The 16,699-nt window shown below is 40.4% G+C and overlaps 1 protein-coding gene across 19 annotated transcripts in view; it reads right to left on the bottom strand.

Annotated features, from left to right (window-relative positions):
- The window catches only part of hspg2 (heparan sulfate proteoglycan 2), a 119,899-nt gene that overhangs the window by 49,728 nt on the left and 53,472 nt on the right, over positions 1-16,699 (bottom strand). For 17 of the 19 annotated variants that reach the window (XM_016664635.1, XM_016664629.1, XM_016664631.1 and 14 more), the window contains 23 exons: positions 16,328-16,453; positions 15,992-16,195; positions 14,927-15,046; positions 14,684-14,815; positions 13,559-13,703; positions 12,931-13,088; positions 12,700-12,840; positions 11,795-11,958; positions 11,545-11,724; positions 11,263-11,459; positions 10,892-11,039; positions 9,718-9,845; positions 9,412-9,498; positions 8,640-8,698; positions 8,359-8,420; positions 8,124-8,264; positions 6,622-6,792; positions 5,767-5,946; positions 5,567-5,685; positions 5,343-5,454; positions 4,090-4,203; positions 3,777-3,904; positions 3,168-3,254 (listed from right to left, as the gene is read on the bottom strand). In XM_016664635.1, coding sequence (XP_016520121.1) covers positions 3,168-3,254; positions 3,777-3,904; positions 4,090-4,203; positions 5,343-5,454; positions 5,567-5,685; positions 5,767-5,946; positions 6,622-6,792; positions 8,124-8,264; positions 8,359-8,420; positions 8,640-8,698; positions 9,412-9,498; positions 9,718-9,845; positions 10,892-11,039; positions 11,263-11,459; positions 11,545-11,724; positions 11,795-11,958; positions 12,700-12,840; positions 12,931-13,088; positions 13,559-13,703; positions 14,684-14,815; positions 14,927-15,046; positions 15,992-16,195; positions 16,328-16,453 — 3,103 coding nt within the window. The remainder of the gene's footprint in view (positions 1-3,167; positions 3,255-3,776; positions 3,905-4,089; positions 4,204-5,342; positions 5,455-5,566; positions 5,686-5,766; positions 5,947-6,621; positions 6,793-8,123; positions 8,265-8,358; positions 8,421-8,639; positions 8,699-9,411; positions 9,499-9,717; positions 9,846-10,891; positions 11,040-11,262; positions 11,460-11,544; positions 11,725-11,794; positions 11,959-12,699; positions 12,841-12,930; positions 13,089-13,558; positions 13,704-14,683; positions 14,816-14,926; positions 15,047-15,991; positions 16,196-16,327; positions 16,454-16,699) is intronic. The other 2 variants (XM_016664641.1, XM_016664642.1) reach the window with 1 other exon arrangement.

The raw sequence follows: 16,699 nt of genomic DNA, 5'->3' as shown, positions 1-16,699 counted from the left end.
GTGTGTTTGTGGAGACTTTTTTGGGAGACTCTTTAGTCCTTTTGTAATTTTGCTTAGAGTTTCCCTTGTGTGGCTCTGAGAGTTTCTTTGAATTGCCTTTAGACATCTTCTGGACAGGTGCATCTGATCTTACAGCCTTGTCTTGTCCACTGTTTTTGATTAGCGGCAAAGAATCCTTTTTCTTGGCTTGGCCAGACTGTTTATGCAGCTGAGAGGTCGTTGAAGGCTTTGATTTGTGAGCTGGGGGTTCAAGTTGAAATTTAGTGACGGCTGCCTCTTGTTTAGTTTTCCTGGACTTTGTTTGCCTTGGCTGTGAAATATGTTTAGCGGTCACAGATGACCTGCTACCCTTTGGCCTTTTGGTTTGAGGCTTTACTGGAGTTTCCAATGTAGACTTTGGAACAGTCTTGCTCTCCTTACCAAGGGTGGTCTTAAATTTGTTTGTTTGCTTGGGTGGGGCATGACTTTTGGCTGATTTTGTTAACGCTAGGGACTTGGTAGTAGTGATCACTCGTGATTTCAGCTTTATGTTTCTCTGAGGGGTTACGAGATGGCTTTGTTTGGTTAAAACAACACTTGGAGTGGGTATGCTTTTGGGCACTGTAACTCTCACAGTGAGTGGCGATTCAGTGGGTTCAGCTCTGATCACAGACTGAGGAGTTGAATACAGTGGAACAGCAATGACTGTACTGAGTGGAGGCAGAAATCTCTTTTCTTGGAGCCGATGGGATGCATGTCTTGCGCGTTTCATCTTGTTCATCTGTTGAGCAAGTGCCGTGAAGCCATCGATTAAAATCTCCAGCCGTCCCTCCAGTCTTTTAAGTCGACTATCCATGTCTGTGTAGCTTCTCTCCAGTTCGGATATCTTCTTGTCCTTATCTTGGAGTGAATGGACGGCAATAAGCTTCATCAGATGGGTGTTGAGGCGACTCTGCTGGTTCTCCATACTACGAATACTTTCCTTCATATCTAGTGTGTTGCCTTCTAGCATGGTCAAGCGCTTGTTGAAGGCATTGAGGTGAAGTCGGAGCAGGTGTTGAAAGCTGGAGTGCCTGATTTCTGGGCTGGGAGTGAAACGGGGTGGCAGTCTGGGAGATGACCTGTTCGAATTGACTGGGACCTTAACGCCTTCAGTTAATTTTGATCTGTCAAGGAGAGATGAAGTCCACATTAATGTCCGAGTAGGGACAGCAGTGGCGCCTTTTTCTGGATGATAAATATCATCTTTGTCATCATTCCCACTGCCATAGGGCTCCATCTCTTTATCCCAGCTGAAATTGAAGACTTGCTCTGCTCCACATCCCACAGGTAGGAGGCTGCCAATGTGCTCTTCCAGGAGAGGATCCCCACAACTGTCAGCAGCCGGCTTGTCTTCTCTTAACATCAAAACAGCAAAATCAGGCGTGTTGCAGGCAGAGACGTCAAGTGAAAAATAAATTACTTATTCCCAATGTCACCTGGTCATCTTTGCCCTTGCTGTGGCAAAGATTTGACAGCCAGACAGGAGTCCTCATAAATGCCACATTTACATTTATGATCCACAGGACACAGGACATGGGGTCTGTGCGCGGACAGAATTTTCACCTCAACACTTTTCTACCAGCAAAGCGCAAAGCCGAAGCAGAAATAATCCTCTGATAAAGGCTATTGAAGGTAAAAGGACAGAATGAAGCAAAAGTAAGATTTTTAGCAAGCAATGCACTGAGAAATTGGTTGTTGACATGAGTTGTGCAATGCTAGTCTTAAAAGACCAGCTGGAAACCTAAAAATCCAATCGTTTTTTGTCAATCACAAGACACAAAAATACCCAAGCACTATCAGGTATGGACATTCTTATGGAGGAAGAAATACTCAAAGTAAGCCCGTTACCAGTCAAACATTTGAAATTAAGTGAAAAGAAAAACAAACGAAGTAGGTAACTTTTTTCAAACGGTTCCCTAAAGAGGCAGTGTTTTCCTTGTTCATTCAGGATCCTACAACAAACTTGGCGAGAATACAACTTTTTTGGGGTACTAAAGAGAGCCGTATGTCACAGAATATGAATTTGTACCCATCCGTGCGATGTTCCATCACCAATCTGTGAATCAATGTATAAATATGAGTGCGAATAGGTGAATGTGGCTCTAGTGTAAAGTGCTTTGAGCTCTATATAGGTATATAGGTTCAGTCCATTTACGATTACCACCTACTGAAGAGGAGATTTTTTCTGTAGCGGACTTTAGCAAATAACAAGAAGACTAAGCAACCCTTTGTAAATTTCATAGTTAAGGTACATTCTTTACATTCTTTAGGAAATACACATGGAGACAGACGTTTACCCTTGGTCAGGTTAACTCTGCTAACCAGTGATATTCAGTTAGCTAATTTTGATATTCTAGGAAAGCATTTAAAAGTCATTTCTGAGGAAGAATAAAAAGTGTAATGTCCTGTTTAAAAGAAAATTGTATTTTCTACAGAGTTAGCTTTTAATTCAGGCTAATCTAAACTTCAGCTGACCGGTTTGTCCAATGTCAGTTTTCAGTGCTGATTGTTTTGTACCTGACTGTTTGAGAAACACAAAAGATCTAGTTTGATTTTAACTTTGTTTTTCAAATACTAAAAATAGTAAATGTCAGGAAGGCCACAAAATATATTTTAGATCTTGACAATAACAGTATCTAAAGCTAAATCAGAATTGATTAAAATTGGTTTCAGGAGATCTGTCTGGTCACAAACCCACTGATTGGTTTGTCTGTATATTGCCAGATTCAGAGACAAATATATTTGCAACAAAAAATAAAGATTGAATAATTCTATTATTAAAAACACCAAAAATTTATAATAATAAGGCACATAATTCTATTAAAAAATAAGCTCTGTGGATATACAAATACATCATAAAGCAAGAAGAATAAACACAGCTAAAGTGGAAAAGTTAAAAATTTTGGAAGTACAGTAAGTTCTGGGTTGCACAAGTCAGCATCCCCCTGACCAGTGACAGCTTCCACAAAAAATAACAGATATGGACATGCCCATATCGCTTTTCCTGCATGTGAATGAAGCAGACGAATGCTAATGTCAGACCAAGTTCACCTTGCTGCCAACCAGCCAGCAAACCCCCAAACAGAAGACTGAAAGGAAAACAAACAAGGAAGAAGAGATGGAAAGAAAAGTAGAGTGTGATGTACCTTTCACAGCGCAAGCCTGTCAATCCAGGAGGACAAGTATCACAAACTGGTTGACCATCAGAGCCCAGGTGGCACACTGGGGAGAATCTTCAAGAAAAGAGAATAAAACATTACTGTAGGGTTCTCTTTTACTGCACAAAGTTTACTCTGTTCTACTCCTTTTTTCTAAAAAAGGGACTTGGAAAGTAATACTATTTTTTTCACAGTCTTTCATGTTATAATCATGACTTAAGCTCAAGTATGGCCATTTTACATGACACACCAGTACAAAATTGTATAAAACTGTACAAAGCACTGAGAAAATGGTCAAAGGAAGATATATAGAGCTACGAGGCCATTTTAGAAAAAAATATCTTTTAGAATTGGTCTCTCTAAATTCTCCTTAGGTCTGGATGATTGTTTGTCCTTTTTGTCTCTGTGTTGCCCTGAGCGACCTGTCCAGGGTGTACCCCGCCTCTCACCCGTTGACCTCTGGAGATAGGCACCAGCACCCCTGGTGACTCCACTACCATGTAAGGTGACGGACGGACGGACGGACGGACGGATGGATAATACATTGAAGTTTGCAACTACTTAAACATACAAACCCAAGTCAAGATGTAAACTCACTGAGCATTGGAAGTGGTTCCATAGCAGGGACAGCGCTTGCAGGGCTCCGGACCACCCCTTGTAGGGTCTCCGTAGAATCCAGACAGGCATTTTTCACATCTCTCTCCATCAGTGTTGTGAAGACATTGCTGAAAGGAACACACACACACACACAAACCAACAGGAGGTGAGTTGGAACAATTCACAGCACAGTACTCGTGTTTTCACATGTTAGGATCAACCAAGAAATCATTAGCACATTCCACCGGAGGGATCAAAGCGTGTTTGGCACCGGCGGAGAGTTCGGAGGGAGGAAGAGAGGCACAGAACCTACCAGACACCTGCCGGTCTCTGGGTCACAGCTGCTGGCGTAGCCGTTGCAGTCGCACCTCTCACATGTGCTAAGGTAAAGACCAGAGGTAGTCCGTGCATAACCCACATCACACTCCTGTGACGAAAAGCATGGAAAAACCACCTCAGACGTGTGATAACACAGTTATATGTCTTTGTGCCACTGTAGCCAGGAGACACTGTAATTATCATCAAGAGCTAATGGAAAACGCAGGTTTATTTGAAACAAGCAAGGGCACATCTGCAATTCTTCCCCTCTTTCTTTTTAAACCTGTATAGAGAAGTTGCAATAGTCTAAGGGGAATATACTTATATGAATCAGTTACAGTGCTGATTGGAAAGTAATAATATAACAATTATTATTATTATAATAATTATTATATTATTGTAATTATTATTTATATAATAGTAATTATATAAATATAATAATATTTGGGCTAAGATCCAGAGATAGAGGACTAATACCATCTTCCAATTCTAAAATATGATTATTTAAAGAGACACACAAAGAAAACAGTTGCTGACAAGTGTATGGGAGAGAGCAAGACTTTCAGAAGGTAACAGGAAGGCTGACAGAGAAGAAAAGGATGCTCTGCTTTACCTTACCTGATGGAAATCTCAAAGTTGAGGTTAGAATCTACATTATTTTAGGAATACACATGGGAACAGTTTTTTTAATTAACACTGCAAACTAAGATATTTTCTAATATAAGTTGTTCCCTCATGTGAATTGGTCTGGCCCACAACCTACATAGAGTCCACAAGAGCATCCCGCAATCTGACTGACATCAGGCAGAAGCTGTTAACATTAGCTCACTCCCAGAGGAATCATCATTTGTTTCTGTGGCTCAAAATGGACCCAGACATACAGAGTCAAGTTTAGTCTCAGACATTAAGGGTGTAACCACAGTTAGCTCATCTATTGACGATTTTAGTATGGTGAACTCCAAAGTCTTAACTCATTGACACTTTCACAGACAGACTCAACTGTAAGTCCCAGTACACCAGAATAAGTCGTGACATTTAATGATGCTGTGCCTGTAGTGCTTATTCTTACATCTGTTGATTTACTGAAATGAGAGTCTGAATCAAGCCCAGCTTCTTTTTGAGAGTGGATAAAAAAAGGAAGTGTTGCAGATAAGACAAAAATATAGTTAAAATGTAATATTTGCTGTAATCAATGTCATTCTTTTATGTTCTCTGAACTCTGTTAGCTGAAGTTGTCTGAACATCTACCTGGCATGAAGCTCCTTTGTATCCTACTGGGCAGGCACATTCCTCTACCTCCAGGGCTCGTTCACTACCAGTAACATGAGGAACAGCGATGTCCATCTTGATATCTGAGATGCTGCACAACATTAGAGAAATATATGAACACAAAGATGTACTTTCTATCTTTGCACTGAGATCAGTTTTCTTTGGGTTATTTGTGAATATGTGAATGAGTCTTCTATTTTTACCTGGTCTCTGCCATGCTGTCGACATAGGTGGCTCGGATCATGAGCAGAGAAACATCAGCGAGCGCCATTAGCAGGTGCTCCCGAGTACATGGCTGCCCATCAGCGCGACGCCATGAAGACTGATAGCAACAGGACGAGAAAATTTAGTGTTAGAATTTTGTTTTAACTAAAAGTTCACATTAGTTACCAAAAATACACACCTCTCTGAACGTCACGGTCATAGCTTGTGGTACTCGTGGGAGGGGCTTCGTCTGAGAGTAGTGCTCCAGGAAGATGTCGTTGCCCTGGAGAACCACGTCCGGCTGTCTGTCAACCACCAGTGCGCGCTGATAAGGTTCAAAGGTCACGGTGTAGCTGAGCTCCCCGCCATAAGCCGTCAGCTGGTGGCAGAACAGAGAGGACACTTAACTAACCTAAAAGGCGAAAGGCATTTCTAGAATGAATGGTCACAAGACACCCGCAATGATTTGACAGCAAATTAACTTTTCAACAATGTTCAACCTTTAACTAGGTAAAGGCTGAGCAGGAGACAGACAAAAATACAAACACTGACAAACAGTTAGCGGTGAGTGATGGACTTAAACTTCATCACAATATTTTACGATACTTTTGTGATAACGTTAAAAGTGATGGCACAAACTATGTCACAAACACAAATGATGCTTTTGAAAAACATTCCCATTTACAACGTGCTTCTTTGGGTCACCAGTTATATGATGGAAGTATGATTTGTATCACTAAACTGCACACAGCAACTCTATTTTCAAATTCAAGGAAAACAGAAGTTGAAAGCAACGAAAGCATAATTTACTGATGCTATCATTGAACAAACAGAGAAAAAGTAAAAACTATCAATCCCAATAATATGGACAGTGTTGTGGGTTTTCAAACATCATTATTTGGAATTTATTGTGATAACAATAAATCAAAATTCTTATGATAAGACAAATGATAAATAATACGATAAATGCCCAATCCTACTAGCTGTTACCAAGATTTATTTAGTCTATCTTCTACCTGAGCTCGACTTCTCCGTAGAAGCTTATTTCTCTTACCTTATCTCCTCTAAAGCTCTCAGGTAACACCCAGAAGAAGACATCACTGGGGTCATTTGAATTGGGGCGGTAGACGACAGCGGAGCCCCTCTGGAGGATCCCGTCAGAGATTGTTTTGGTGTTGGCGCTGTTTAAGAGGGTGAAGAGCTGCCCATTCACTCCTCCTCGCACCTGAGGAACAGAAACAGCACAGATATTCACACACTCGTATCAGAAATCAACTCCAGCTCCAGTCAAATGTTTATTCACACATTATAGCTTCCAGGGATGAATCTTAAGATTCATTTGGGGATTTATGGAATTTTTTAAAACACGTTTTCCCAGGATGGTATGATTATAAAATACAAACTAGATTTATTAAAAGCCAAAACATGGGTGTATGGGACTGAATTTATTGTAGATTTTCTCTAATTCTTACAGGGTGAATATTATACATACCAGAGTTTCTGCAGCCTTCACCAACTGTAATTTAAGACTTCCAAAGACTTTTTTAAGACCATTGCGAAATAAATTTAAGACATGTATTATGAGAGGAATGTACAAAAGTCAGTAAATTGGCAAAAACAATTGCAGTGACTCATAACGAACATAAAAGTCAGTAAATGATTACTTTCTTAAAGTCGATGTCAACATGATAAAAGTCGACTAGTCATTGTGACATCGTAAATACATGAGAGAAAATGCTTCACATTAATTCATGGGCTTTATTAACAAGACTCAGATCAAACATTGACAAAAGACTGTTTAGCCAGACGTTTATAGTGAAGAATTAAATGAATAAAAAAAGAACATTATCCCAAACTTCTTCTGCAGCAGCAGAGCAGAGTGATGATCTTCTGTCATTGTGGATCAAAAAATTGCAAAAAGTTTGAGTTTCTTTTTTTTTTTCTTCAACACCAGCTGGGACTTATGATCAATATGCTCATCTAGAATAGCTGCACATACCGGAGTCAAATTATTACGTTGACCACAATTGTGCATGTTGGAACATCAAAAACTTCTTATGAATGGATCCCCTTTGATTACAGTTAAATTTACCGCACCCACCTGCTGCTCCTCTAACCCAATGCGCAGCAGGCTGCTTTGCTGACTCAGCAGCGGCTCTACAACTTTGCGGGATAAAGCGACATGCAGACCACAGCAGAAATAGACTGTCAGATCCTTACAATGCAGCTTGAGCTACATTTCCAGGTGACTAGTCAACTACTTGGTGCAATGCCTACTAGCTATCAAGCAAGAGTATATTAGCAGCTAATTACTGGTACTGTGGACAAGTAACTAGCTTGTAGCAGCAGCAAAGTGCCTGTAAACTTCCTGCTGTTGAACTATTTTTTTTTTCCATTGTGGAACAATAAAGGATATTTCTATTTTTTGATCCCGCCAATGTAAAACATTGTTGCCCATGACAAAAGTAGGCAAACATCCAGGTAGACACAATAAAAAAAAAGGAATTATCAAACAGAGATGATTAATATTCTACCCTCCTTTACCCTGCAGCTCACCTGATCTCTGCTCCAGGAGGAGCTGGCACACTGTGAGGACACCCCCATGCAGAAACAGCGCAAACAGCCTTCAGGGTTGGCTTCTGATAGATGGAAGAATCCAGCCTTACACTCGTCACACAGATCGCCTGCCACGTTGTTCTGCAACGCACACAAAAAAGAAAACAAGGACTTGCACATATGGAATCCATCTGCATGGCATGCCTGTCGTTCCCTTTAAGATAAACTGCAATACCTTGCAGCTGCATGGCCTGCTGCTGGAGCTGATAGTTCCTCTGTTATCACAAGTGGAGGGTGCTGCAGAGAGAGCACATTGGAAAGATGATGTGGGGACTGAAGTGCACCTGGGAAGGCTCCTGCTGCATACCTGAGCAATGACTAAATACGACTGTAGCACAACCCTGGCAACCATTACACAGAGTCAGGAGTTCCTCACTGTCACACTACTGAAGCAACTGCCTGAGCAGCTTCTGTTCATTCGCTTGTCTGTCACTTGGGTATTAAAATTAGACTCACAAATTTGAACACATCTTCCATTAGGCAGGAGGGGGTTACCCTGGTAACCAGAAGCACACCTGAAATAAAAAAAAATTAAGAGATAAACCATAAAGTTTAGCAAAGCAATTACCTAAAATTGCTTTCTTAATGATCTGTCTTTAAAACTTCAAAGTCTCAAAGGGGCAGTAGTATGTGATTTCCAGGCACATAGGGCCATTTTATAGCACACTCACACTCACATTTTATAGCACACTTATAACTGCATATCAAATATGCAGTTATATAAAAACACTACATATCAAATATGATTTAAAATACATTTTACTTGGATATTAATCACCTTTAAATTGGGTCTCTATCTCTTTAAAAGCTCCAGCACTTTCTGAAGCTCCGCCTTCAGGAAGTTATCACAACAGAGCTTCTCTATTATCCCTTTGACAGCATTATATACAATTAGCTTGTATAATGAGCTCAGCAGGTGTGCAGTTCCATTAGGTGGTTGCTAATTGGTACTGGCTAGTCTGAAGGAGCTGAGTGAGTTAATCACAGAAGAGGGGTGCTCTGAGTTTGGAAACTGCAGCTCCAGGTGTTTTGCACAACTGAATGGTTGCTATGGGAGATTAGAGGATCTCTCAAACATGCATGAAAGAATCAAAACAACACAGGTATGTTTTAGCTGAGGGACTTTTTTTAAGTTGATCCAACATAATACTGACCCTTTAAAGAAGTTCCTTCATTCTTTGAATTGGTCTCAACTGAACAGTAGAATTAATGACATTAGTTTCCTCACTTTTCACAGCGTCTTCCTGTGTATCCGGGCCTGCAGGCGTCACACGTGGGCTGCTGGTCAACGTTTAGGAAGCAGGTGTTGGAAAACCTATGCAGACCATTGGGAGGGTAATAAATGAAGAATTAGCCGAGGAGAGACAATGTAATGAGCTTAGCATCCTGTGGATTTTAACAATGAAGTGGAAATAGCTTGTTGTTTAAACCAGTAAAGGTCTGAAGATAGTCTTAATGCATCTGTGATCCCTGCAGTTGTAGCATCGCTGTGTTTTTGTGAATATGCGTTGTGTTATCGGAGGTGTAGGCTTACCGCCGTGATGTCTCAGTGTATGGACAGGGGCAGGGTTTGCAGTCGTCAGGACGACCTCGGATTGGATCGCCAAAGTAGCCAGGGCGACACTTGTCACACTGGGGACCCTCTGTGTTGTGTTGGCAGCTCTGTGATGGAGGAAGACATGCAATTCATTCTCTTCTACTGCCCTTAAAGTATCCTAAAATGACATACACTCTATTTCCAAAAGTATTCACTCCATTGTTAAAGGAATGTTTTTCACAAGGTTAATGGTTGTTTATAGTAATTTTTCTCCATTTTTAAAGAAACACATGTTTGAGGTCAGACACTGATGTTGGATGAGAATCTCTGGCTCATGCTTTTTGCTTTAAATCCTCTTCAAGTTGTTTTATCTGGTTGTGTTCAGGCCAGTCAAGTTATTCTGTGTGCTGTTGTTCTAAGTCACCTTCACTTTGTTATAATAACCCAAGGAGTGGTCTGAGGTATTTAACAAAGCAGCAATTTCCTGCACAATTGGCATCTTTACTGAGTACTATCCTGAAATTTAATGAACTCCTGAGAGCGACCCATTCTTTCACAAATCTCTGTAGAAGAAATCTGTATGGCTAAAACGTGCTTTGCTCCAACTCATGGGGATGAAAGTGATTAAAACACCTGAATTCAATTCATTAAATGGGTGAGTAAACTTTTGAAAATGTATTGTATTTGGAAAAACTATTTCTTTCTGGCTGTCATTGCCAGAATAAATGAACTTTTTTCATTAAGACCTCAGTGTATGAGTTTGGACTCGATTTATCAATCAGTCAATCAATCAAATTTTATTTGTATAGCACATTTCAGCAGCAAGGCATTTCAAAGTGCTTTACACAATTAAAATGAAAACAGCATGTGACATTGAATAAACAGTGAGAAAGAGAAGGAGATTTTGAAAAAGATTAAAAAAGATAAAAACATTAAAACCTGCACCGCTTTTAGGACTTCAGTTAAACGTCGTTTAACTGAGAGTAGAGTAAATCTTAAATTAATTTAAGACAAATCATTGTACACAACTTTTGTGTGTGTGTGTGTGTGTGTGTGCGTGCGTGCGTGCGTGTGCGTGTGTGTATGTTTTAAGAAGATGAAATTAAGCAAAATAAAACATTTTTACTTTCATGTTTCAAAGTAAAGACAACCTTACAGAAGCAACTCTTACCAGACAGTATCCACTGATTGGATCGCAGGCTGTTGCGTGTCCGTTACAGTTGCAGCCTGCACAAATACCAAGATAGCGACCACCAGGGACGCGCTCGAAACCAGAGAGACACATTTCACAAGACAGGCCCGTATATCCGGCAGGACATCTGGAAGTGAGAAACATAAACACCATCATCCAAGGTTTCTGAAACAAACTGTGATGAGGCCAGTTACAATTTCCTTAGTGTGGTAAAGAGGAAACGTGTGGGAAGAGCAGCCAAATGAACATAAGATGAAACGATTAATAAATAACCGTCAAAATACAGCTTTCAAAATTATAAACTTAAAAAAAAATGTCTCAGGTTTCAGCTGAGAACTTCTGATTCTTACTTGCATTCTTCAACATCCTTAGCATGGCCAAGAGTGCTGAACTCCACTGTGGTGGTATCCATGACGATGTGACTGAGCGCTACGCTGACCATGTGATTATCATAGACGGTGCGGATGCTGATGTTTGCCAGGTCGGCCAGCGTCATCATCAGCTCCTCGCGGCTGACAGGGAGGCCGTTGGAGTGCTGCCAGTGGTCCTGGAAAACATTAAGCAGCAGATTTACTATTTCAAGTTGATTTCACTTTGATAGCTGATCTTTGGATGTTTTCATTTAGCCTTACTTCAGTGAATATGATCTCTTTCTGGTTGACCACATTGGGAGGGGTGCCATTGCCTCGGCGATACACAAGCCTACGTCCGTTTCCTACTATGATCACATCCGATCTCTCCACTGGTTCAGAAAGGCCGCGGGCAAGTGTGTATCGCACCTTGAATCTCAGGGATCCTCCGTATGAATCAATCTAACAGAGGACAGAATGAAATTAAAGTCACTGATTAAAAAAACAACAAAAACACTTTTTTTATACCAACTTTGTTGCCAAGGAACCGGCGAGGCAAAGTCCAGTAGGAATCAAGGGTGAGGAACCGGCGAGACAAGTCAACAAGCTGGAACTCCTCCATCTCGGGGTTAATGAGGAGCTGAGTGGAGGAGAGGGGTGGAGTACCTGGCCTGGGGGGGTAGGTGACATTAACTCCTGCAAGAAAAAGTCAAATTCTACATCAGATTTAATTGTGAAGTCTGCAAAATCCTTGAAAATGGCATTTAAGTTGACAAAAAAATCTACAGTTCCCTACCAAAATATGCATCACATTGAACTCTCACATTTTGTATGCTTTATACTTCCATTTGGGTATCCACTGCTTCTAAGAAACAACCAGCCATTTTTTGGCATGAAGTTAGTGCTTTTTGGTGTCTGGAAATTGAACTTCCTGATCGCCAAGTCACATTCCACGGGCACTGCACTGTTACCTAGCAACCCAAGCAGAGCTCCAGTGTGTTTGTTGCTGTATGGCCTGTACAGTGGCTGCTGGAAAAGTCATGTGTCTTGTTGTTGATTTATTATTCAGGAACTTGCTGCATTCCTGTTGGTTGTCCAGGAGGCTCCACTAATGTTCTTAAAAGATGTTTGTGTAATTGCCCGTCTGTTTTTAGCCATTTTCATATTTAAGTGTAAACATTGAATTGGGAGGCCAGCAGCAGTTTATTTGGATTTAAGGTGGCAAGAGGCCCTAAAACAGTTCATTCTGAAAGGAGCTCAGAGGTAGTACTGAGCAGATTTTGCAATTGTGCAAAAAATGTAATGAACATGTTTTGTACAGCCTCTACTTTTCCTAACTTGATTTAAAAAAAAAAGCATAATGGCACACCTTAAAGTTGGAAGAGTACCTACCTCCGCAAGGTACTTTATTGGTTCAAAAATAATAAACTTATGTACCTTTGAAGTCCTCCTCCTCAGTGAAGCGCAGGCTGATCTGGTTTCGGTAGCGTCCGGTTCTCTTACAGTTCTTTGAGACTCCAGCGCAGAAGCAGGAGATGCAGCGGCCATCCACCCTGAAGTGACCATCGGGACAATTCTCTGGAATAAGCAGGACAAAACTTTGTTTACAGAAAGCTTTTTAACTGAAGTGTTTTGATTTCATACTGGTTCACTGATGATTTTCTATACCTGGGTTTGGATTAGAGATGAGAGTCAACACTCCATCAGGGATACCAAACACCAAGCCTTTGGCATTGATGGCCTCGCAGGTGTATGCCCCCTGGTCTACCTCTTTCACATCATAAATAATAAGGGTACCGCGGCCATTCTCACTGGTCATAACAAACCTTGGGGAAAAAGAGTACAAACGAATGTTTTCCCTCTCATAGCTTCACACCGTACATCAACAAAACATAACAGGAGTGTTCTAGGAAAAAGATCCCCAGAAATCTTCTGCAATTTCCTAACCACACACACAACAGGGCGTTGTGGAAGTCAACAGCCTGAAACCGCAGCTATCGGAGTTAGAGTGCACAGCAAATTTCTCACTAATTAAAATCACAGGCCTTGAAGCATGGAGTCAGCAATGAAACTTAAAAGTAGGAGGGGTTCATGTCAAAAACCAAGAACAGGCAAATAAATCCGTAATTGCAGTTTTCTGCTGGGAAAAAAAAAATTGGCATCTTGTTAGTTACTTAGCAACATGCCAGTTGCACCAATAAAAAACATTCCCAAAGGAATGTAGCACTTTTTTTGTTGACTAATAAAGGTACAATGAATATAGTCTACAGAGGGGGAGTGTCTCAAAAAACCCAACCTGTCGCTTTTGGGAATATGCCCCCAGTTGAGTCTCCAGGTGATGATGGGTGTTGGAATGCCAACAGCCTGACAGGTGAACGTCACAGTCGACCCCCGCGCTGCCTCGACTGACTCCTCTGGCGGGCTCACCACAGTAGGAGGATCTGCAAACAGTGAAAACCACAGCAGCTAACACTCAAAATGCTCCAACACACATAAGAATGACTGAAGCTCGGGAACCCAGGGAAGTCATAATGAGCTTGCAAAAATAGTCATATCTCTACATGTTTACATGCTTACATTTTGTCATGAATCAATCACAAACATGTATGCATTTTATTACTAGATCAATATAAAACAGCACATAACTATGCTACTTTACGTATATCTTGTATACCTAAACATTGAAAACGATTTTTTTATTTGTTGACAGCTTCAGTCAGTTTCAGTACAAAGACAGATGTTCTGCGAAGGCTTCAGAGGCTCAACAGAATCATGCATTCTCATTTTAGTTCAGTTCATCTCCTAAAAGTGGAAAGAGTTGTGAACAACTACAAGTACATTTAAATCTTCAAAACAGACAGGCCAATTTATGTAGCAGAAATCCACAGTTCATGTGGAAGAATATGTCCACGTAACGACTATTAGACATGACTACTAAAATCTGGCTTCAAATCGAAGGAAGAAATCAAAAGAAACTCCATTTCAAGTTCGTCACAAGCTAATATAGAGGACATAGCAAACATATGGAAGATGCTCAGGTCAGATGAGGCAAACACAAAATTTACTGGCTGAAATGCTGCTGCAATGCACATCAACCTGAACCCTGCAGTCCCATGGTAAAACATGGTGGTGACTTTGTGTCAGTCTCTCGGACAATACCTTAATCTAAAACATTTTAGTTCATGTGACAATATTTGAAAACGTTTGAGTGGCACAGATAGCGTTGTCAAGCACTGTAAGCGTCTGCAGCAGATGGACAATTCTGACAGATGAAAACTTTGAGAAAAGCTGTGTCGTTCGAGGAGAGTTTGATTTTCCAACAAATTAGTTGGAGTTCCAAGTAGAGATTCAGAAACTTAGAGAAAAATGTGAAATGTGCACAAGCAAAAGAAAGATTGTTGGGTGATCGACTATGACTTACTGCAGCCGATCTCATCGGAGCGATCTGCGCAGTCCGGCTCTTCGTCACACTGGTAACTGGCTGGGATGCAATTTTTATCAATACTGCATTCAAACTGCTCAGGACTGCATCTGTCATTGGGACCTTTGGTAGCTGTGGCGATAAAAAAAGATGGATGACTTCTAACTTTCTGATCGGTAGCAACCTCCTAACAACAAAATTAAATACCAGAATATTTTTCTCATAAAAGTAACAATGACTCACGGCAGTCGGTCTCATCAGAGTTATCTTCGCAGTCGTTGTCGCCGTCACAACGCCACAACTTGAGGGCGCAGCGGCCATTTTTACACTTGAACTCATTGGGCTCACAGGGAGACGGAGTGCCTGAGAAAGATTTTGTTAATCGGGGATGAAATGAACAAGTTTTACTCAAGGATGTTATTTTGATAAAGTGTATTCAGTTCTGAAGATCAGTGATCTGTCAGTCAATAGATCATAGAACATTTTATCTGTTTATGTTAATACATTGCAATATAAACCTTATGTAGCACATTTCATAAATAAAAGTGGCTTACAAAGAAAGAACACAGCAAATTAAACATGATTAAAAACACAACAAAAAACAACAATTAAAAACTTTTCAAATAGGTTTTTACTAAAAGTAGATTAAAATAAGAATACCTTTAGACTCTTGAAATCTTTAAAATGCTAAAATTCCAAAAAGCATGAATCCAAAAGCTTTATTGGATTTAACATTAAGTATGCAGGAAACTGCTATGCAAGTCTAATGTCATTTCATTTCATTCATTGTAAACTAATTTTATCTTCTTTTTTTCCGTAGTAAAGGTCATAAGTTCTTCACCGGATGCTATTGTTTTTGTTTTTTTGCACACTACTTAATCTCGACTAGACTACTAAACTTCTAATTAATGTTTAAAAACAAATCTAGATATTAAAATAACTTTTAAACCAAATATCTACCTGTATCTATCAGGTAGCACCTATGAGTTATATTTATAATACAACAAATGTAGATAACTATTCAGAATAAAAACATAAAATTTTCAAATGTAGAAGTTTTTATTGGCAATAGTAATAAACCATTTATAGTAAGGGTAGGAGTAGGGTAAGGACATGTGTACCACACATGTCCTTACCCTGGAGGTGGGTTTGGGTTCCTCCAAACCCACCTCCAATGGGTTTGGAGGAAATTACAAGCAAGTGCAATGTGGTAGAAGATGAGGAAGTCATGGGGTTATGAAAGGGCAAAGGCGAATCTAAACCTGAATAGTTTTCAAAAATTTAAATCTATGAAGAAATCTGACTTACCACATCTCAGTTCATCACTACCATCTTGGCAGTCCCGTTCTCCATCACAAATAAAAATTCGAGAAATACATTCTCCACTCTGGCATCTAGCTTGATCTGCTTTGCACCGAAGAGGTGGGATGGGAGGCTGGGGGTCCAATAGTCCAGAAACACGAGTAGGAGTGATAGCAGCAGGGGTTGTGGTGACCACAGGGCGGATCATATCTAGGAACACATTTTTAATTAAACTTTGTAAATGAATACAGGTGTGATATAAAGTTACATGTAAGTCAATGAAGGTGTGGCACATCAGACAGCCATAACACAAAGCTCAACCAGTCATTCGAAAGCGCTCACCACAATTGGTTTCATCACTCAAGTCTGTGCAGTCGGGTCTGTTGTCACATACGTAGTCCATCAGGATGCATGTTCCATCGCTACACCTGTACTCGTCAGCCATGCAAGGCCTTTTAACGGGCGTTACTATGACAAATGCAAAAGGGCAATACAAACAAGGATCAAAACATGCAGAGCAAAGAGCCAACAGGCTATTCTAGTGTCACATTTAAGCACATATAACACATTGACTGACTATATGAAGCAACCCATACATGGCGTCGATAAAAAATAAATCATTTCCATTCTAAGTGGTCGTACTGGAAAGGTCTGATGCACAGACAAAAAAAAAAGACAGACGAGTTGATAAGTACTCAAAAGTAGACTGGAAAT

Source organism: Poecilia formosa, unplaced genomic scaffold (genome assembly GCF_000485575.1).
Source record: "Poecilia formosa unplaced genomic scaffold, Poecilia_formosa-5.1.2 Scaffold501, whole genome shotgun sequence".
NCBI lineage: Eukaryota > Metazoa > Chordata > Actinopteri > Cyprinodontiformes > Poeciliidae > Poecilia > Poecilia formosa.
This window is presented reverse-complemented; position numbering and strand designations above follow the sequence as displayed.